The sequence below is a fragment of the Cygnus olor genome, chromosome 4 (genome assembly GCF_009769625.2).
Source record: "Cygnus olor isolate bCygOlo1 chromosome 4, bCygOlo1.pri.v2, whole genome shotgun sequence".
NCBI classification, from domain to species: Eukaryota; Metazoa; Chordata; class Aves; order Anseriformes; family Anatidae; genus Cygnus; species Cygnus olor.
This window is the reverse complement of record NC_049172.1, coordinates 58,674,079-58,695,723: the sequence shown is the minus strand read 5'-3', so window position 1 is coordinate 58,695,723 and position 21,645 is coordinate 58,674,079. Positions and strand designations below refer to the sequence as shown.

At 41.2% G+C, this 21,645-nt stretch overlaps 2 protein-coding genes across 5 annotated transcripts in view; one reads left to right on the top strand and one right to left on the bottom strand.

Annotated features, from left to right (window-relative positions):
* The window catches only part of SEPSECS (Sep (O-phosphoserine) tRNA:Sec (selenocysteine) tRNA synthase), a 26,981-nt gene extending 9,724 nt beyond the window's left edge, over positions 1-17,257 (bottom strand). For 2 of the 3 annotated variants that reach the window (XM_040555227.1, XM_040555226.1), the window contains exons 1-8: positions 17,058-17,187; positions 15,785-15,939; positions 13,473-13,591; positions 13,226-13,384; positions 12,131-12,284; positions 8,005-8,107; positions 6,175-6,304; positions 5,921-6,012 (exon numbers count right to left, since the gene is read on the bottom strand). In XM_040555227.1, coding sequence (XP_040411161.1) covers positions 5,921-6,012; positions 6,175-6,304; positions 8,005-8,107; positions 12,131-12,284; positions 13,226-13,384; positions 13,473-13,591; positions 15,785-15,939; positions 17,058-17,171 — 1,026 coding nt within the window. In that variant the 5' untranslated portion in view covers positions 17,172-17,187. Of the gene's footprint in view, positions 1-5,920; positions 6,013-6,174; positions 6,305-8,004; positions 8,108-12,130; positions 12,285-13,225; positions 13,385-13,472; positions 13,592-15,784; positions 15,940-17,057 lie in introns of all 3 variants that reach the window. The other variant, XM_040555225.1, reaches the window with a different exon arrangement.
* The window catches only part of PI4K2B (phosphatidylinositol 4-kinase type 2 beta), a 21,263-nt gene continuing 16,857 nt past the window's right edge, over positions 17,240-21,645 (top strand). The window contains exon 1 of one of the 2 annotated variants that reach the window (XM_040555229.1): positions 17,240-17,555. In XM_040555229.1, the coding sequence (XP_040411163.1) occupies positions 17,273-17,555 (283 nt within the window). In that variant the 5' untranslated portion in view covers positions 17,240-17,272. Of the gene's footprint in view, positions 17,556-20,226; positions 20,522-21,645 lie in introns of those variants that run through there. The other variant, XM_040555228.1, reaches the window with a different exon arrangement.

Here is a 21,645-nt window from a genome sequence, read left to right as displayed (position 1 = left end):
TGTGGTTTTAAATATTTTAGATGCACACTCCATAAGAACGGCTCCAGTTAATCACTCTAGAAAGTATACGGACAGACGAACACAGACATAAAAAGCTCCATCACACCCCAAGTAACACAGAAATATGTTTAAGACAATCAGAATTATCTTGATCATTAGCCTGTTAAGGAAAGACTGCTGTAAGACGTAACTGCTGAAGAGAAGGTGAAGCTATCACCTTTTCAGTAAGAATAGTACACTAACTAGTTAATTGGCTTAAATGGATCAGTTGCGTACACATTGGAAAACAGTTAAAAGGTATTAAGCCTGTTACGGAATGCAGGTCCCTTGCTGTCTGCCAGGTCTGACATGACGATCAATGGAAGCCCGCTGTTTGTGGTACCACGCAGTGCAGCCCCTCTAACTGCTACGTGTGGCCTGCTTCAGACAAATGCATGCATGCAGACAGAGTTTTAAGACCTGGCAATACAGAATACGGGACACAACGTGACTGGTACTGAGGAGATCAAAGCAGTCAATTCATAAGCATAACCTTTACGTAGTAACATGAGTTAAGCAACAATATTACCAAATTTGACTCTGGATCTGTTGTTATTGCCCGCATTACAAAAGGACCTAGAATTCCTTACTGAAATTTAAAAAACACTGTTCTGAACTCTACATAAACATATAAAAAGTAATAATGAGAATCCCGTACAAGCAAGAAAAAGTGACTGCTGGGAGTTTTTTTCCATCCTTTCTCTAGCAACATCAAGGCTAAATATGACTGCAGAGCACATTCCTTATTACGTTTTCATAAGTGGTCGTGTTTATTCAGACACTTGGATGGCATGCATATGCCTTGCTCTCCTGTCCTCTGATTCATTGCAGCATTTTATTCCCTCATATCAGAACATATAATTTCATACTCTTGGACAATCTCATACTCCATGAATGCTAGTCTGTCAGAAAATACCATGCTATGTACATACCTGGCCCTGAGGCTGGTGTCACTGGCAGAATTTTGGATGTTTTTGATCATGGGATGGTCTACATGACACCAGGCCTGACAGGACGGACCTTTCTCAAAGTAGGAAAAGAATTTGTCTCAGGAATTAGCAGGGCTGATTGAAAGAGCTTTAAATTTCAAATCTTTGAAGGGGGAAAGGGGTAAAACCAGGCTCGCATGGGATGGCATGCCAATGTTTGAGGGGCTGGGTGCCAGCAAGGCCCTTCAGTCTGCTCCAAGATGAGCTGGATACACTGGGGCACACTGAAATATTTCTACCGTAAGTGTGAGCGGTAAGCAAGAGGAGCTAGAAGCTTTGTCACAATCCCAGAGCTACAACATTATGGGTGTAAGCAAAACCTGGTGGGAAGAGTGCTGTGACTGGTGCGTTATGATGGACGGGTACAGGCCTGTCAGGAGGGACAGGCAGGGCAGGCGAGGGGTGGTGGTGGCTCCCGATGTGAGGGGGAGGCTGGGCTATATAGAGCTTGCAGGGGGTGACGACACGGTTGAGAGCTTCTGGGTCCTAAAGGATTCGGGGACAAGCAAATAAAACAGATGCCATTGTGGAAGGCTACTACAGGCCACCCAGACAGGTTGAGGACACTGATGAATTATTCTACGTGGAATTAACCTCTAGATCATCCACTCTCGTCCTTATGGGTGACTTCAACTCCCCAGATGTTACCTGGGAATACCATATAGCTGACAGGAACAGGCCCTGGAACTTCCACACACGTTGAAGATAACTTCCTGGTACAAGTAGTAAGGGAGCTGACCAGGAAAGGTGCCCTCCTAAATTTGCTGTTTGTAAACAGAGAGGGTCTCGTGGCTGAAGTGGCAATTGGTGGCTGTCTTGGCTGCAGTAACGATGAAGCGGTCAAGTTTAAACTCTGACAACAGGAGAAAAACTGCCAGCAAAATTCTGACCCTTGATATGGGAAGAGCAGACTTCAGGCTGCTCAGGGAACTAGTTATTAAGGACTCCTGGGAATATGCTTTTGAAGGTATTAGGGTCCATCAGTGCTGACCACTTTTTAAGAGCCCTCTCTTAAGAGTGCAAGGACAGGCAATTCCAAGGTGTCAGGAGTCAAGCAAGCAGAGCAGAAGGCCAAGTTGGCAGAGCAGGAATCTTCTTCTAGAGCTTAGGCAGAAAAGGAAAGCGTATGACCACTGGAAACATGGTCAAGCAACATGAGAGGACTACAGAGATGTCGTTCACCATCGCAAAAAGAAAATCTGTGTGGCCAAAGCTCAATTAGAGTTGAAGCTGGCCAGTACTGTGGGGACAACAAAAAGGGCTTTTTAAAGTACATTAACAGCAAAAGGAGGACCAGAGATAACATCGGTCCATCACGTGATGAGGATGGCAACAAACAGCGACATGGATAAAGCAGAGATGTCTAATGCCTTTGCCTCTAACACTGATGATGGACCCTGGGGCCCCCCAAGCCCTGAGCTGGGGTACCATAACTGGGGGAACAATAAAATCCCTGCTGACTGAATTCGTTCAGGATTTGCTGCTCCAGCTGAATGCATGCAAGTCTGTAGGGCCTGAGAGGATTCATCCCAGCGTACTGAAAGAGCTGCCTGATGTTACTGCAAGACCTCTCTCAATTATTTTTCAATGGTCTTAGGAATCTGGAGAGACTGGAAGCTGGCAAATGTTGTTCCAATTTTCAGGAAGGGCAAGAAAGAAGGCCCTTGTAATTACAGGCCTGTCAGTCTCACTTCAGTGCCTGGTAAAATTACGGAGAAAATTATCATGGGAGTTACTGAAAAACACTTGAAAGACAACACAGTCATTGGTCATAGCCAACAAGGATTCACAAGAGGAAAGTCCTGTTTAACTAACTTAATTTCATCTTATGACAAGGTTATCCATCTAGTTGTCCAAGGGAAGCCAGTAGATGTGATCTTTCGGGATTTCAGCAAAACTTTCAGTACTTCTTGTCACAGTATCCTTCTGGACAAAATGCCCAGCACACAGCTAGAGAAGCACAAAATACAGTGTGTGAACAACTGGATGATGGGTTGGGCTCAAAGGGGTATAGTAAACAGGCTTACATCAGGCTGGAGGCCAGCCCCTAGGGGGGTCCCCCATGGCTCAATTTTAGGGCCAGTTCTGTTCAGTGCTTTTATAAATGATCTGGATGCAGGACTCAAATGTATACTAAGTTTGCAGATTATACTAAATTAGAAGGAGCTGCTGACTCTCCTAAGGGTAGTGAGGCCTTGCCAAGAGATCTTGACAGTCTAGAGGGCTGCAATTGAATGAAGTTAAACAAAAACAAGTGCTGGATTCTGCACCTGGGATGGGGCAGTCCTGACTATATGTACTGACTGGGGAATGAGAGGCTGGAGAGCAGCCCTGCGGAAATGCATCTGGGGGTTCTGGTCGATGGGAAGTTGAATGTGAACCAGCAGTGTGCCCTGGCAGCCAGAAGGGCCAGCAGTACTCTGGGGTGCATCAGGCATAGCATTGCTAGCTGGTTGAGGGAAGGGATTGTCCCGCTCTGCTCTGCGCTGGTGTGGCCTCACCTCGAGTACTGTGTGCAGTTTTGAGCACCACAGTACAAGAAGGACATAAAACCATTGGAGAGCGTTCAAAGGAGGGCTACAAAGATGGTGAAGGGTCTGGAGGGGAAGACGTATGAGGAGCAGCTGAGGTCCCTTGGTTTGTTCAGCCCAGAGCAGAGCAGGCTGAGGAGAGGCCTCATGGCAGCCTGCAGCTCCCTCACGAGGGGAGCGGAGGGGCAGGCGCTGAGCTCTGCTCTCTGGGGACAGCGACAGAACCCGAGGGCACGGCATGGAGCTGGGACAGGGGAGGGTCAGGCTGGGTGTCAGGAAAAGGTTCTTCACCCAGAGGGTGGTTGGGCACTGGGACAGGCTCCCCAGGGCAGTGGTCACAGCACCGAGCCTACGGAGTACAAGAAGCATTTGGACAGTGCTCTCAGACACATGGTCTGATTTTGGGGTGGTCCTGTGTGGAGCCAGGAGTTGGACTTGATGATCCTTGTGGATCCCTTCTAACTCCGGAGATTCTATGATTCTATGACTGTTCCTTTCCCTTGGTCGCATGAAATTAATCTCTTCTCAGTAATATTTTGATCTCTCTGGCTTGAGCTCAAATAACTTGAAATAACACTCATGAATAAGTATAAAAAGAGAAAGAAAAAGAAATATCGGAAGTTTTTTATAGCTGACTTTGTGTGAGTAGGTGTAACTGCACCAATATAGAAAGGAGTACTCAATGTCAAGCTATAAATAGTTCCTGCTGAGAGCCTAATAGCTCTGCCTCTGCCTTCACAGAGCACAGGCAATAAACTATCACTATTACATTTTTACAATTCAGGAACAAACACATTTAAGCAAAAAAGGTTTCTATTCCTACAGCAAATCCAATAAAAGAAACATATTTATGCCATATATAAGGCTTTGTTTATAGAGTATACTCACACTTGATATAAAAAAGACCTGAAGTTGTAAAAACGTAATGCTTTATTCACTTTAGAATCCTACTTCCAAGAAAACGATATAATTTAAAATATACAGCTATTCATTAAGACAATTTACTTATGAAAGAATTATTATTTATGACTTGAACAATATTTATATTGCCCATTATGTTATCTGCTGACAGTGTAAATCTAAACATCAAAGTCAGTATTGCAGAAGACAAGATAAATTCACTTGAAACTCTTTTGGAGGTGGGAGTAAAAGGGGTGAAATATAAAATTTGCTTTTAATGAAGACACGAATCATAGACAGCAATACGCACAGCAGTCCAGAATAAAACAACGTTAGAAACTGTATTCCAACAGTGGAAAAAACGTGACTGCTTTCAGTGTTTCACAAGCCGTGTTTTCACTTTGGTGGTAGATCACTCCATACCCTAAGTCAACTAAGCTGTTTTTTTTTGTTTGTTTTTTCTATATTCTAGCTATTCCCAGGGATCTCAATTCCAGTACAGAGTATCTGCATGCCTGTACAAACAGCTAGAAAAAAGTCATAGCATCTAGCACTACTGCTCTGCTCTGATATCAGAGGCAAGAGCAAGCTGTCAGCAGGAAATAATTGGAACATATTTCATAAATAAAATAATGGAGCATATCATGCATGATTTAAAACTATTAACTTACAGTATGTAATCCACAGTATTTCCTTGTCTAAAACCCTCTACAAAAATATTTCTCTATGTTAATGCACACAGATAGCAAGATCAGGCCTTTAATACGTCCAGAATTAAGGACAACTCGATATGTACAGGTTCCAACTTTAAACCACAGGAATATCTGTGCAATGCAGTTATATCCAACTTAAAACACACAGTCTGGGAGAGGCACAGAAGAAACCTAGCTCTGTATCTAGATAAACGCCTTAAATTACAGTCTTTTAATCTTTTTGTGGCCATACACAGCATTTATTAGTTTTAACTTATTGGAAGCTGTGATTCTCTACAGAATGCTGTACAAAAGCATTTAATTAAACACTACCATAGCACAAAACCACGATATGGCCGAATGAAGATGAGCAGAAACCCCTGGGTTAGCTCTGCGTGTCCAGTCTCATGCTTTGGTCCTGGAAGCATTGTGATCATAACAGTACAGCACTTCTCAGATTCTACTGGGCAAAATCCTACTGTATTAGTCATACTCTGTAACAACAAATATGAATACTGCACAAGACAGATGGTACAGGACCTCAGTTTAACTCTCTGGTTTGGAATACAACAAGGAAATCAGGCTTATTCATGAACACCATTTGGCCATGAAGTAATTATATTGTATTGCCTTTCCAGATTAAGAACCGTTTGCTCCAAAGAAATTCAACAGCTTTCTATATAGAAACAGGATTTACTACGCAAAGCAGTTTTGCAACAAGACTCTTAACAGCTGACTTCAAGAAAATTCTGATTCCCAAAAAGCTTACCTTTCTCTCTTTCAGTAACTGTTTGTAGCCACTGGCACCTAGAGACAGAAGTGTAATGAGGACATCTAAAGAAGGAGATGCAGAAGCTCTTCCTGGAAAAAACAAACAAACATACCAAACAAACAAAAAACCAAACCCAATATACAGATAAAATTTAAAAAAAAAAAAAAAAAAAAAAAGAAGTGAAAGATAGCTGATAATCAAGTTTTCTGCAGTTACTTTGTATGGATGAAATCAGTCTGTGAACTACTTACCTGGATACATTTTGCTGATCTCCTGAATGAAGGACGCATCGAAGCCAGCAATGATAGCACCACCTACTGGAACCATAAAATTTTTGTCCAAGCTCTGAACAAAAGCATCTATTCTGCCTACTCGAGCACCCTTTATCAAAAGAAACAACAAAAAATGCATAGCATACATTAGAAGAGACTTATGACAGCATCATTATTAAACATAATTCAGCAATGTAACTGAAACAAATGTAATTCCTAAAACTCTGATACTGTATTTGTGATGAACAGTTAAAAACTGCAATATTACCTTTTCGTAGTGTTGCTTATCATTATTCATTGTCTGCTTACATAGTGCCTTAAAAACTCTTATTTTGCTGCAATTTGAAATATTGGTTTAGTTCCTGCAAGTCTATAAAATGTAGCTCATTTTCAGTAACTACCAAAGAAATCCTTGCAATTTAATGGAAATTATGCAGTTAAAACTGTACAAATCAAAAAGCTTCACAGATTCGGACAGTAAAGGGCTACAGGTTAATGCTTCATTAGAAAAGAAACATTTTTTTCTTGAGATATATAAATATAGCAAAGTATATATAAATAATAATATATATAAATAAATCGGCATCAAAACAAGAGGACTGTGACGCTCTCTCATGGAAAGGGAGCTGGGGGGGTCTGGTTGATGGAAAGTTGAATGCGAGCCAGCAGCGTGCCCTGGCAGCCAAAAGGGCCAACCATACCCTGGGGTACAACAGGCACGGCGTTGCTAGCCTTGGGGGCATCACAGTATAAGGTCATAAAACCATTGCAGAGTGTCCAAAGGAGGGCTACAAAGAGTTCAGGAAGTGTTTGGACAATGCTCTGAGACACATGGTCTGATTTTTGGGTGGTTGTGTGTGGAGGCCAGGAGTTGGACTCCATTATCCTTGTGGGTACCTCTTAACTCGGGATATTCTATTGATTCTATATAACGCTGCCTGCAAAATTAAGATCCAATTAACCTCCACACAATAGATTCCCCCTCTTCCTGGAAAACAAAATGTCCTTATACCTAGCCAATCACACATTCTTAAAGGGAAAAAATAAAAATAAAAATGGTAGATTCTGCTGTGCGACTTCAGTTTGATTAATCCTGTATAATTGAACTGTACAATTAAGAATTATGCATCATAACAGAACCTGAAAAGTATATTCAGGAAGATGTATACATATTAAATAATATGCAAGTACATACATATTAAAGTACTATTTTTTTTTTTTTGGAAAATTGAAAAGTTGAAAAAAATTGAAAATCTGTAACACGTTCTGTTGAAGGTTTAATCCACATTCAAGTATGACCCATTATTTTACAGTTAGTTATGTCAGTAAGTTTATGAAATATTTTAAGAAAGATTTCTCTTAATTAAATTAATTCTAAAAATTTTTTAAATTTTTAATTTTATTAATATTTATTTTAATTAATTTTAATTTAATTTTATTTTATTTTTATTATTTTTATTCTATTATTATTTTATTAATTTATTTTTATTTTAATTTATTTTATTAATATATAAAAATTAATAAATATTTAAATCTAAAAATTCTAAAGAAAGATTTAATTTAAGAAAGGACGTTATTCCATCATAACAGACACTTTTTTATTAAATTAGAAGCACATAATAGAAATAACAAGTATTGTTTTAAGTGCTGTTTCCCTCTGCTCCTTGTTCTCAGGAAACTGTTCAACTACCAGATATGCACAGGATTAGCCTTGGAGCTGTGAAACATGACAAAATTTGCTAGTATTGTTTCTAATTAGAGATTTTCTCATTTTTGTTTAAAAAAATATTTGAAATACACAGTTCCTACCTGCTGGATGAGATGCATACATTTTGAAGATTGAACTCCGTAGGCATTGTTGACAATATGGGGAATGTCATATTTAGCACAAATGACAGCCAGCTCCTCCAGCCTGTGAATATAAAACTGTAATTTAGAGAAATACTGATAACTGTAATTCATGCTATCAATCAGACCTTTAAAAGACTGAAAGGTCTACAAGAGATGAGAAGAACTTTTTTGATTAGTGCCTCATGGTAGTAGTTGTCACCTTAAGCAGCAAAGGTTAAGAAGAACCTGTTAGCTTTTATACATACTACAAATTGTTGACCCAGGCTGAAATTTCTCATGCTTCACTGAAAGTTTTGTCTAGAACACAGTAAATAGATCCCAAATCATTCCGTTTCAGATATTAACATCTTTTTCATGCTACTTTAACAATAACTAACAGAACTTCAGCTATTTACGCACTTTTCCTTTTCTTTTAATATTCAACCTGAAAATGGCCTTACGGAAACTTCAGGGTGTGTCTTGGGAATTGAGAACTGAGAGCTTCATAAAAGAGGAAGTCTTTACATGTTTCTGGTTATGCTGTTGGTTTTTTGTGTGTCGTTTGTTTGTTTCCTTCAAAGAGCTACTATTCTAAATGAAATCAGCTAAGCTGATTAACAGAAAAGACATTCTTCAAAGGAATGAATAGCCTTAAAATGACAGCTTTGAATGGATAGCCTTAAAATGTCTGAATGTGGAGATCAACACATTAAAACTTTGTTCAACTGTTTACTCAGAAATAAAGAGAAATTTTCATTTGCCTTTAGAAACTCCCCAAATTACATTGAGTTCAGCTTGGATCGATTTCTCAGTGAAACTAGGATTTATGTGGATGCAGAGGTCATTTCCATTAAGGGACTTCAGCTTTGTAAACACATATATGCTTAGTAACCTTTTCAAGGCACTCCAATCATGCTTCATTTTCTTTAATCCCTTGATTTTTAACAAACTAATGAATATCTTCTAAAAAGAAAAACTGTTTGTAAAAAATAAGGTAATATACAATTTAAAGTGATGATAAAAGGTAATACTAAAAACAACAACAGAAAAATCCAAGCCTTCAATGTATTTTTGACTAGATCTCCTTTTGTACAGCCTCTCTCTGTGATTTACTGACACCCATATAAAATGTGACAGAGGAGGAAAACATTTTCCAAGAGGTGACATTCCTTTGTATTCTATTTTTATTACGTTGCCCAGCATTGTTTTGTAATGCAAAACTCAGCCGCAAACCTCAGGCTACATTTTCTAAACTTCAATCCTTAGGAAAACAGCATCATTACAGTCTTATTTCTAAAGAAATCACTAGTATGTAAATCACAAGTACGACTAGGTAACACCAGTAGCATCGGGTATGTATTCATTTTTTACAGTCAAGATATTCAGCAGGAGCTGCATGTCCAGTAATTTTTCACATTTATCAACATCCTGAATCCTGAACCACATAACATTAGCAGGATACTTCAGGAAACATAACACTACACAGGGCAAAGTTTTTGCCCTCCGATCTGCTGATCTAGATCAGACTCATCCCTCGCCTTCCAAAGAGACTCAGAGGAAAATAGTTCCCCCTCTGACAGGCTTCTTTTTAAGTGCAGGTAGAAGATTTCACCAAACTGGAAACATGAGGGTTTACTGCTGTGTGCGCTCACCTTTCTCAGCTTGCTGAGCCTTAGAGAAGCAGTAAGCTACATTCTACAAATCCTGAAAACAGAAAAGGCTCTTTACTTTTCCTACAATTATTCTACTGAATAATTAGATCCATGCTACAATACAGGATGAGAGGGCTATAGCTTGAAAAGAGTATGTGATTATGCAGGGGAAGCACACAGTTAAGCACACCACTTGTCTGCTTCCAAGGATTAAACTGAACCATTAAGAGCAGCTAGTCATATCAGAAAAATAAAGCATTGATCTAAGTTAGGCTACTACTCAAGTTCCTAAAAGTCACAAACAGGACTTACAGAAGTATTTTCCAATTTATTCCTTCTTTCTCTCCTGCCTGTGAAAGTTCATTAAAAAAAAAAAAAAAAATCTTTGCTCCTTCTTCTAATACTAATGAAAGTAACAAGATTGAGAGAGGGCTCTGCTAAGTACAAAAATTAACCAAGAAGATACTTTTTTCCTTTTGTTCTCTTTCAAATACAGTAGTTTTAGAAACAACTCACAGCAACAGCAGGTAGAAGACTATCAGAGAACTGATGTCTCTCCAACAAAGGGATTTATACAGTAGTGCATTATTCCAATAAAGTTAAATAATAGTTCAAGGGAAAGCTATAGGTACACAGGCACAAACATCTTCCCTGACCTTCTAACAATCCTAAGTCACTAAAAATTATAAAACACCAGTACAACTAAACAAAACCTTAAAAACGTAAACTATTTAAAAACAGACTTATAAAATGGTACCCTCCAGAAATGCTGCATTTTTCCTTCCTGCAGGAAGATGGATGTTATGGCCTTCAATAGCTGACAGTATCCTTTAAATAGAAAGTGCGTTCATTTCCTCCTGTATCTGTGGTATATCATAACACAGCACCACTACCTAATATTTCATCTCTTAGTTGTGGAGAACAAAACAATCGCTTGTCAAAAAGAGAAGGCAGATAAGGAGAAGATTCATTTACCCGAGCTGTAAAATAGACCATTCAATTTTGATAGCTCTGATTTAAGCTAGCCAATAAATTTGCAACTCAACTTCAAACAACGCTCATAGTATTCTGACAGAATTATTTGTTTTTAACTTCCTTCTAGCAACTAAGTTAAACCTCTGATAAATACTGTGTTTTTTTTTAAAAGGTAGGAAATCGGAAGGAAACATGCCTTTACTCACCATGTTTCAGACTCAATAACGTTTCTTTTCTAAACTTACAAAAATTCAACTAATTTTCCAGGTAACACAATAACAAAAATGCACTGCAGACGAAAACTAAACATAAGTCTTCTCAACTTCATGACAAGCACAAAATAATTAAAGTGAGGCAACTGAGACACTATATTTAAAAACATGTAGAAAATACACCCTGTTAATATCTTGTACTTGCATGTAGTACATGCTGGCCCACAAAAACGTACCTGTTCAATTTTAAAACGTTGCAAATTTGCTTCTTAATACTTATTTTCATAAGCAAAAAGAGAAAGTGGGTTTTGCAAGTAACAATGACGCTTAATTTGGTCAAATAACTCAACATACCAAGGACTTTATCTAGAACCATACTCCAACAAGTCACTTTCAGATTGAGAAATTTTTCAAATATTTCAAAACCAATCTACACATCAAAATAATGACTCAAATATGCAGTTTCCTGTCCCATAACTGTAGTGTCCACCTCTGCTTCAGCTAGTGCTTGAATTACGTATTTTTATAGCAACTACAGAAGTTATGCATATGGACATGTAACATTAGGAAGGAGTGCAATGTATTTTAAGTGGCGATTCTTTTAATGGTGATTTAACAGCTGGAAATCATAAGCAGCAGCAGCAAGCAGGCAGCAAATGTTCAAACCAAGATATGTTACAGCAGAGCAAATCGTATGTTATACTCCTACACCACATCTGCCCGACATATTTTCAAGAGTTTTCTTGTACCAGTATATCTTTATTAGTGCTACGGACACCAGCATAATACAGAAAAGAGTGACTTAAACAAAGATTTTAAATGTTGGCTGTAGGGTTTTTTTGTAGTTTTTAATTAATAGCCTAGGAAAATTCATCATTGACTACAGAAGAGTAGAACAGGCAAGAGCAATATTAAAATTTGGCGTTAGCTGTGGAACTATATTTTCTGGACTATGTTTCTACGTAAGTCTACTCCTACTACTTCTATGAAATTACAAGGCAAACCACTGCCAAAGCGACATTCATTATACCACAAGTGACCTCAGTCATATGAGAGAAGGAAGACCTATATTACTTACTTCCATCATACACTTCTCTGAAAGTGGAACATTGTTTGACAACTTGCCGTTACCCTTACCCAAGGGGATTAAAGTATCTGCCCTAGTTGTTGGCAGTAATTAGGCAACGTGAGGAAGACAGGCATCCAAAACACACAGTTTTTTTCACAATGACAACAAATAAAGCACTTCTTACGAAGACTACTTACCTATCAGGTACCCTTGGAGCAAAGCAAGACGTCGTTGAATGCACACAAAGAATATTTTCAGCACCGAGAGCCTTGATTTTAGCCTCCACTGCTTGAATATCTGTCCGTAGCTCATCCCCTTCTAGTACATTCTCTATCACCACAGGCTCAAAACCTAACCAAATGAAACAAGACCTGAATGTATATCATCAAATCTCCAACTAATTGTGGGGTTTTGGTTCTAGTATAAATCAAAAAAAAAAAAAAATCTTTCTCCTTTTAACAGATTCTTTTAGGTTTGGATTAAGAACATAGACACATTAGTACAGAATCCAGTTCCTCTTTCTAATTGTCGCTTTTATCTAGTGAATCTTTTATGCAAAAAATAAACATTTCCTAGGAACTAGGACCAAAATCTATGCCACCACTTGCTCACTGAGCTGGAGAATTATGATATCCCTTACTTGCCCTTTCCTTGATCCCATAAATCTGCCTGTAGGAGGGGACAGAATCAGAACAGGGACAGACTTCTACCCTTAGCTTGCTTATAATCTGGTAAACAAGGAATTCCATTTGAGAAAAAGATAAGGTTTGAACTATGTAAGGCACCAAATTCATTTTCTGAGTGAGCACTGACACTGCAAGATTACAAACGAATGGGGCAGCTAACACTTGCCATGTTCCAAAATAAAAAAAATGTGCAAGTCAGACATCTAGCTTGTAACCTTCTGATCCCAGTTCCTAGGGGACATTTGTATTTTGCATAAATCTGAGAGGGATGTGAACCATGAACCTCAGTTTTACAGCATTCTCAGGAAAGCAAACTGGGCATCTAACTAAGGAATGAATGGTAATTTCCTTAGTATCGTGCTCTCTACTGACTACTTTATGCATCTTCCTGCCTCAGCATATTCCAACATTTTATAAAGCGTTAGGAAAACTCATGCGATTGCATGTTAGAAATCAGGTGTGTAGAAATAAAGCACTTAGCACTGCTATGCATTAGACCTTTTCTAGATCTTACTCCAAGCAAGTGAATTCAGGATCACTCTGAAAGATGAAGATTTATAACCTGTTAGAAGAACACAATTGTGTAATCAGTTGTCCCTCTATTACCTGCAGTTATCATTGATTTAAAGCAAGATTTCTGGTCTATACGTGGCCAAATAATGTATTTTGCCTTTGGTCTCTTGTGCCGCAATGTTAAAAAACACAGAGTTAGACTCATGCCAGTTGCCATAGGAACCACAAAGCAATTGGTCACTGTCCGGACACCTGCACATAAAAAACAGAAGTAAGTCAGAAATTAACATGAAGAACACAGGATGTGTCTACACAAAGATATTTTTAGATTTACACCTACCAGCCAGCTTTATAATATCCAGAACTACTGAATTAGTAAGTTTGTTCAAAAGGCTGGACCCTGCAGCTTTAGGCTGGACTGCAGAAATATCACCCGACCTTCCGATTCCATGGATCAACCTAAACAAAGAAGGTGGAAAACACAGATCAAATTTTTCATGTTTCAAAGCAGTAATTCTTGCTGACTGAAAAGAACTGTTTGATAAACAACTGCAGAAAATGTATCGAACGACATACATTAGTACGAAATTGTCCTTTTCTTGTTTTGTTTTGATCCATAGACTAACCATGTTCCAGAATGCAAATAAAAACTTGGAGAAGGCCCAAAATTGCAACACCTTTAGCATCTGGCAGGCTTACTTTTAAATACACCCCAGCAACTTCTCGATGCCTGTTGAACTAGCATTATAAGTACTGATATGACCAGACACAAAAATCCAAAGCAAAAAAAATCAGTTGTCTATAGTGTAACATAGTATAGGTACGGTGGTACTATAGGGATACTCCCCTGACAAATCCTTTACCTCCACAGGGCAAAGAAGTAATATATACCATGACAAAACACCCTCAAAGGCATTTAAGTTAATGTATCTCTTTGCCCATCTCTTTCTACACCTTCAATTCATCTACCTCATTGTACTATTCAATTCATCTATCCTACAATACTGTCTCTCTCTGCATTCTACATGTATAAATAATGTTTATAAACTGTGCTTATAAACCTTAGATATTATTTAGCACCTTTCAGGATTGAAGTATCCTCAAATCATTTATAAAATCTAAACTGACAGAAATAACTTTACCTACGGCTAAAATGCAGCTGTTCAAGTAAGCTACTAACAATACACATTTGTTTATGCCTTTAATTCTGTTTTTGTCTTGGGAATGGAGTAAAATGCAGTCTCATGAGTGGATGAAACTCAGAACTTCTTGGAGCACAGTTTTACAGCTTAGTGTTTTTTCCCCACTTCAAGCTATGGTTTGAAACGAACAATGGCTTGATAATCAGTTGAAACTTGCACCCAGTCCTCACTCTATCAAAATATTTTCTTCCCTTAGTTTCTGCTGCTATGTTCTTAATGGATTTCTCACACTTTGTTTTCTTTTCTGCACATATTTACTTCTTTCTAAGGAGCTCTCAAAGTCTGGCCCTTAGAATGCGTTAAGCAGAAAGGACAGACAGCTCCACAACCATCTTCTGCCACCTCTAACCACTACCAGTTAGCTGGTAAATCTCACTGCAGAAATAAGTGGCATGGAGGAAAGCCTCTAAACCTTTCTTTGCTATTGCTTACACTCACAGGTGAAGGTGAGATGCCATAGCTAAGGACAGCCTAGGCTCTCTATGGCCAGAAGCTGGGCCTGCCTTCTCCAGCATCTTCAGCAAGCAGCTATGTAGATACTCCACTGGTGTGACCCTACCTCCCTCACGACATGTCTTAGACTAGACAGCAATACAGAAAACAAAAAACCCAAACTGATGTACTAGTGGTTTTCTTCATCAATTTTTCATGGTATGGTAGGGTTTCAGAAAGCCATTAAGCTTCAGTAATTCAAATTCCATATGGTAAAACTCACAACAATTCTGGTCTCTAATATGCTTTTGTGCTAATATTTCAAGGATAAACATTCCAAGAAGTTTCACTGAGTTCATTCATGCTGGATGGAACATCAGCAAAGACATTCACAGCATGGAACACTATGCAAAAAAATTTTATCTTCAGATATTAATGCTGAGCCACTAGAATTATAGCATTCAAAGCACCTGTCAAGTGTAAGAAGGGCTTCAAGCTATTAACAGCTTTTCTAGTCTTCATAAACCTGCTTACTTCATATATAAATTTTAAATAGACTGAGTTTTTATGCGCATATCAACTTATCACATTATAAATATATTAATGAACATTAAAAATACAAATAGCTGTTCACTAGAAACGTTCAATACTTTAGAACTACAACATTCAGTACTTTTGAATAATACACAGAAGAGCTGCACAGCGTTAAAAAGGCAAGTAATGCATGAATTATTTTAAAGCAGGAAGATCTCTCCTTGCATTCAATCAATTCGACAACTCAGGCTTCTATCACTTCAGCATACAGGACATAACCCTGACAAAAGATTTTTGTTACATTCAAGACTTTCCAATGAGTTATTAATGAAAATTTAATACAGAAAGTTGCATCAAGTCAATATTGCATTATACTATTTTTCTCAAATGCTATCTAGGTCTCAGATAACAATTCACAGTAAAATAAGCACTTTGGAAACATTAATAATAAAACAGAATAATTCAAACTGCCAATAAGGTGTACCTGTAATGCCTTCGGGCTACAAGTCCTGACACCACTCTTCCTTCCCTCTCACCCACACCGCAGTTGCCCAGGAAGTTATTGCTATCCATTATGGCAAGCTCATGAAGAAACAGTTCAATGGTGCTTTCATCCCATCCATCTTCAGGACACTTTCCCTTAATAATAATATAAAGATAACTCCTAAACTTGGAAATCAAGAACAAACACATCTTTATATAATCTGGTTGATTGATGTTACCCTTCTTTTCCATGCTGAACTATAGTTTGTATTTTGATTCTGCTTTCTGTTTTTTGTTACCTAGTGTTACAAACTTGTATTCAGAGAAATGTTCAATAATGATTTTTCCATATAGTCAACACAATTACCATTAGCATATCCTGATATTAAAACAGTCAGAGTATTTTTCACTTTTAAGTACCCTTTAAGGTACACACACCACCACTGCAGCACATACATGCTAATTGCTCCCTAGAAGACTACAGATTATTTGATGTGTACTCCACACAAAAGCCTAACACTGCAGAAATTCAGCAGGGCAAACTGGGCGAAAACGAGATAATTGGGATAATAGTTAACAAAAATACTAATTATAAGCGGAATATAGTTTCAGCTGTAACTCATCTTCCTATCCACATAGTTTCCTTTCCAGTTATTACCCTAATACTTCAAGACTTAACTACCTTCTGAAAGTAATTTGTATAGGACTGCAACCAGATACAGAGTTTTGTGTGCTCCTTCCGGTGTTAGAACCGCAGTCATCTTGGTGAAGTACAGAGAAGACCCTCAAAGGAAAGGCACTGTAAACTTGTAAAGCATTCCTATTGCGGTATTGTTTTTGTTGTTGTTTTGTTTTTGCTTTCGGTAACAAAGCTAATTCAATCGTATTTTTAGGTTAAACGTGTTGTATGAAAGCGAAGTCTGTCATGGTGCATGATGTGACTAATGAAAACGTTTGAAACATTCAAGAAACCATCGATAATGGCTCCGGAGACAAAGGAACACATCCCTCCGGCACCTCACGAGAGGGATTTCATTTCGTTATCAACGCATTTCGAAACGATTTGGCTGCCTGCCACCTTCCCTCAGCACCGCGCGCCCTGAGGCAGCCCTTCGCCCCCCCCGCCCACGCCGCGCGGCCAGGGCCGGCCCGTGGCAGCAGGGCCGGGCACGCCGCGCTCCCGGGGCCTCCCTGCCCGAGATCCCGGCCCCAGCTCGGAGCCCCCCCGGCTCAGCCGGAGCCGGGGCCGGGTCGGGAGGCGGCACTGCGGTTACCTGCTCCAGCAGGGCCCGCAGGAGCAGCTCATGGCCGCGGCGGCCCTGCGCCCCCTGGCGCACGTAGGCCGCCGCCACCAGGCGCTCGCTGGAGCCGAAGTTCTCCGCGTTCATGGCCGGGGGGCGAAGCCCGGCTACCCCTCAGCGGAGCGGAGCGGGGTCGCCTCCACCGCCGCTGGCAGCACGGCCGGCCGCTGCCCGCCCCGCGGAGCCGCATGCGCCGCCCGGCTGCTCCGGCGGCCCTCCCCCGGCGGAGGCCGGGCCCGTTCCGGGTGCCGCCGAGAGGTGTCGGGCTGCTCCGCGCCGCTGCGGGCCTCCATTTCCCCTCCTCGGCTCCTCTGAGGACCGGCGTGGCGGCCGGCGGCTGCCCGGCCCTCAGGGAGCGAGCCCCGAGGGAGGTAGACTTGTTGGCCGCGGAGAGCTGGCTGGGGCGTGCTTCCCCCAAAAGTTTAGCGGTAGAGAACAGCCACGTAACGCCCCCTTCGGGTGCCTCTCAGGGTAAGGAGACCCTTTTGCTCCTCAGGAGGTTTCTGCGAGCAAAGTTGAGCTGTCTGTGGTAAATAAAGGTGGTGTACTCAGCCAAATTCAGGCTCGGCCTACCCGAGCCAGGTAGCTCAGCAAAAAAAAGCAAAAATTGCGTGACAGGTAGGGAGACGTGCTGCTGGGGAAGATCCCATTTGTGTCCTTTTTGTGTTATTTGGGAAAATAGACAGGCCAGTAGGAAACCTGGGACAGGCCTTGCATCTTTGCTAGGAATTGCCAGCAAAGCCTGAGCAGGCAGAAACCTTCCCACCCTTGTACTCGTCACTCCATGGGGGCTGGCAGGTTGCCCTTTGCTGTGCTGAAATAACCAGTGGCTAGCATGCAAAAAAACGAAGATCCGCATTAAACACACAAGAGTGTTTGTTCCAGGGCTTCATATTAACCAGCCCATGCCTGGTCAACTGAATTTGTTGATGAAGTCGTATCAGATTCTTCTGTTTTACACTTTTAAGCTCAGGTGGCTAAATAACATGAGAAAAGTACACAGTCACCGTCTTGATTCTGTATGTTAATTACCCTGATTAGGATCTGTCAGGTGTTTTGGCTGAGTAATCTTACATGCCTGTTTTAATTGTCAGATGAGACTATGATTAACACAGTTTCTTACCCTTTTCAGCATAAAAGAGCTTTGCAAAGTGAATTGTCCTGCTTCTTAGTCTCCATAGTCATTCTGCATCTGGACTGTTACGAGGCATTGTATTGATGTTATTTTAGAAACAGAACTATTCGGCTTGTTCTTTATTTGAAAGGATCACAAGAGGGCGCTCACCTAAAGCAAAAAGTGCACTTTGTGCATGTATTCCCTGTTGTTTTTTTTTTCTGTTTGTCCCGTTCCAATGTTTTGACGTGGTGCTCAGACTGATATTATAAACAAATGAGAAGGTGGACTGTGGGCTAGAATGATAGAGGCAAAAGTGTCAGCATGAGGAAAATGATCAAACTTATTTGCATGCTCTAATTGTTAGTAATTTTAGTCCAGGTAGCTGAGTGTATTACCTACTCAGATTTAAAAATAATTGTTTGTTAATAACTATTATGGTGATGTGTATTTTGTTGAATGATGAGCTGTTGTAACATTTGAACTCTGAACCATTGAAGACGGAGGCAATGTAAAGGCTTCTTGAGATCAAAACATGGGCAAGTCACAGAATTCTCATTACAGTAGATCAAAAGTAAGCGTTAAGTGTGTGTACACGTACACTAGCATGTGTAGATGGATTCCTAAAGCAGAAGAAATAACTGATGAGTTATTTCTTGTTTACCTTATTCAAAAGAAATAACTCAAATCTTTTAGAAACCCATGGGTGAGCTGTTTAACACAATGCTAACAACTCACCCGTAACTACTGTAGCTAAAGGGAGATGCATTCTTCCATAGTGATCTGCTGAGCAAAATGTTAAGAGGTCTCTCATTTTAGTCTGACCTTTTTGTTTGCTTCATGCAGGAAATAAGCAGGATAATTTTCTGCACTGCACATTCCATCCAGTTGTTGTATACTTCATATACTTGTTTACTGGGCATAAAATGCCTATTCATTTGGAGTCACAATTGACTGAATATGTTCATTTTTAATAGAGAGGAATGGAAAGAGAAATGTAAATGTGAACAGATTTTAACAAATGTTACAGATACTAATAATTACATAACTAAACAACCCAACTTTGTTCCAAAGTCCACTGGCTGACAGGTAACCTGAGACAAAACAAACACAAGTGAAGTATTTCAGCGAGGCTTTATTTTGTTAGTAACCGAACAAAGTAATTTTCTTTCCATGACCCAGGTAATATACAGAATGAATCATTATGGCATGAATAATTATGAGAATAATGAATAATAAATGCACACAATTGTTTTAGCTGAGAACTGCCTCGCTCCTGGTACAGCCCAGAATCTCAGTTCTGTAAAGGTACTCCAAGTATGTATTTTTGTGTCTTATTTCACTAATGCCTCTGAGTGCTGTGCTGAGGAAAGAGTGCCCTTGTATAGGGAAATGCATGAGGCTGCGTCCAGGTCACAGTTTGGCGCAGTCTGATGGGTTTCACTTCAGTGAATACTTTACTGAATTCTTCCAGTTAGAGCATGACAGAAGCGTTGTGGGAAGGTGCAAACAATTATGATACGCTGGTGTTGTTTTCCCTCATTGCTTTTCTGCTTCCCTTTGGAAGTTGCACTCTGTGGCCTGTGCAGAACATCTTGTAAGGTGGGAGAGGAGCTGGGGAGCGGGAATTGGTGTCCAGGAACCAATCAATCCAGCTTCGGATTTGGAGCTAAAGGAGACGTCTCAGGGCTGTTTTGTTGCGTGACCAGCGTTTTGAGGCCGGCAGGTGCGATTTCCCCGCGGAGCACCGCGCCGCGCTGCAGCCCACCACCCCGCGCTGCCTCACAGCGCCGTTTCCCTGGCACCTGCCGCTGCCCCAGCACCCTGCGGACAGCTCCCCCCTCCAGATAACCTACAGCGGGACCCTCCCAGTCCCCACACGGTTTCCCGAGCACTGTTTCACCACAGCACCCGCGACCCCCGGGCCTTGAGGCGGCCCCAGGGGGCTCCCGCAGCCGCCCTCAGCCCCCTCAGGCGGCGGGGGCGGGCAGCGCGCATGCGCGGCGCGGCGGCGGGCCCGGCGGTGGCGGCGAGGCCGCCATGGGGCGCGGCGGAGGGGCCTGAGCCCGGCGGCGCCTCCCCCGTCCCAGTCCCCTCATGGCGGAGCCCGAGGAGCCGCTGCTGCGCCTCGCCGAGCCGCCGCCTCACGCCGGGCCGCCAGCGGTAGTCAGAGCAGCGCCCGGCGGGGCCGTCAGGCTGCGCGGCGAGCCGCGGGAGGACGAGGAGGAGGAGGAGGAGGAGGAGGAGGAAGGCGCCGAGGGGGATGGCGAGGAGGAGCCCCTCCTGCGGCCCTCCTGGGGCAGGGAGCCCCGCCGCGCCGCAGGTACGTGCCGGCACCCAGCGGGGGCTGCGGGCGGCCCCGGGACCCTTCCGACATTTGTCTTCCGTGAATTTCTCTGCTTGCCGTGTCTCCAAATCGCACCTCGAAGAGGGAGAGGAATGCGGGGCTAAAAACCCAGAAACGCGCGGGCTCAGTTATGAAACTGGAAAGCATAAGCACGGCTGTTGTCCAACGTTAAGTATTTGTGCCAGGTGATAACCTACACAACCGTTGTTTGCTGCTTCTCCTCAGACTTTCAAGCTTTCTGCTTCCCTATGGCTTTGCAAACAGATGCGCACCTAGGGGTTAGCTCTTCTAAGAAGGGTTTGTGGTACTGACTAGCATTTGTTGTTCTAATCATACAATAAGATTTCTTGCCAGAGACAGGTTTAAAAAAAAAAGTCTATTTTTCAAGAGTAGTTCATTGTAAAAACAGCCAACCAACCCTTCCCCACCAATTTGAGCAAAATAAATTATGCTAGTAACTTTTCCTTGGTAGCCATAGGGAGTTTTTGCTAGCATAACGTGTTTAAACATAAGGAAAAAAAAAAGAAAAAAATATTACTTAACGCTTCAGAGTGGAGATGAGAGCCATGTGTCTTGCCCTGCTGGGGCAATAAAGATGGTGAATGCAGAGCTCTTGGGATCTGCCCAAGACCATGTAAGAAAATCTCAGAGCAGCATCTTTTCTCTCAGTCTCGTTTCCCTGTCCTCGCCTTTTCTGTCTGTCAGACACTTGTAGGTGCAGGAGTCTTTCCAGCTGTTCCCTGGGTCACGTGGAACAAATGCACCAGGTGTTATTCATGATTATTACAACACTGAGACTGTTCTCATAATACAATTATGGTCAGAACATGCATAGGGAGAGATGGAATTGGTTGAAGGGACAACCCTTACTAATGTTAAAAGAGTGTAAAGGAAGTTTAGTGTTACAGGAATTGTCATGCTACACTGACAAAATATATTGGTTTAGTTTATGTCATTGCTAACTTGATGGAAGAACAGGTTGAGGTGTACACTTGGGTGACAGCCCTGGTGTCCTTGGGATGTCTTCTTCGTTCAAACACAGCAGCTTCACAGCCTCAGACCTCGTGTGAACTAACTTGAGAAAAGTTAGATGGACAGTT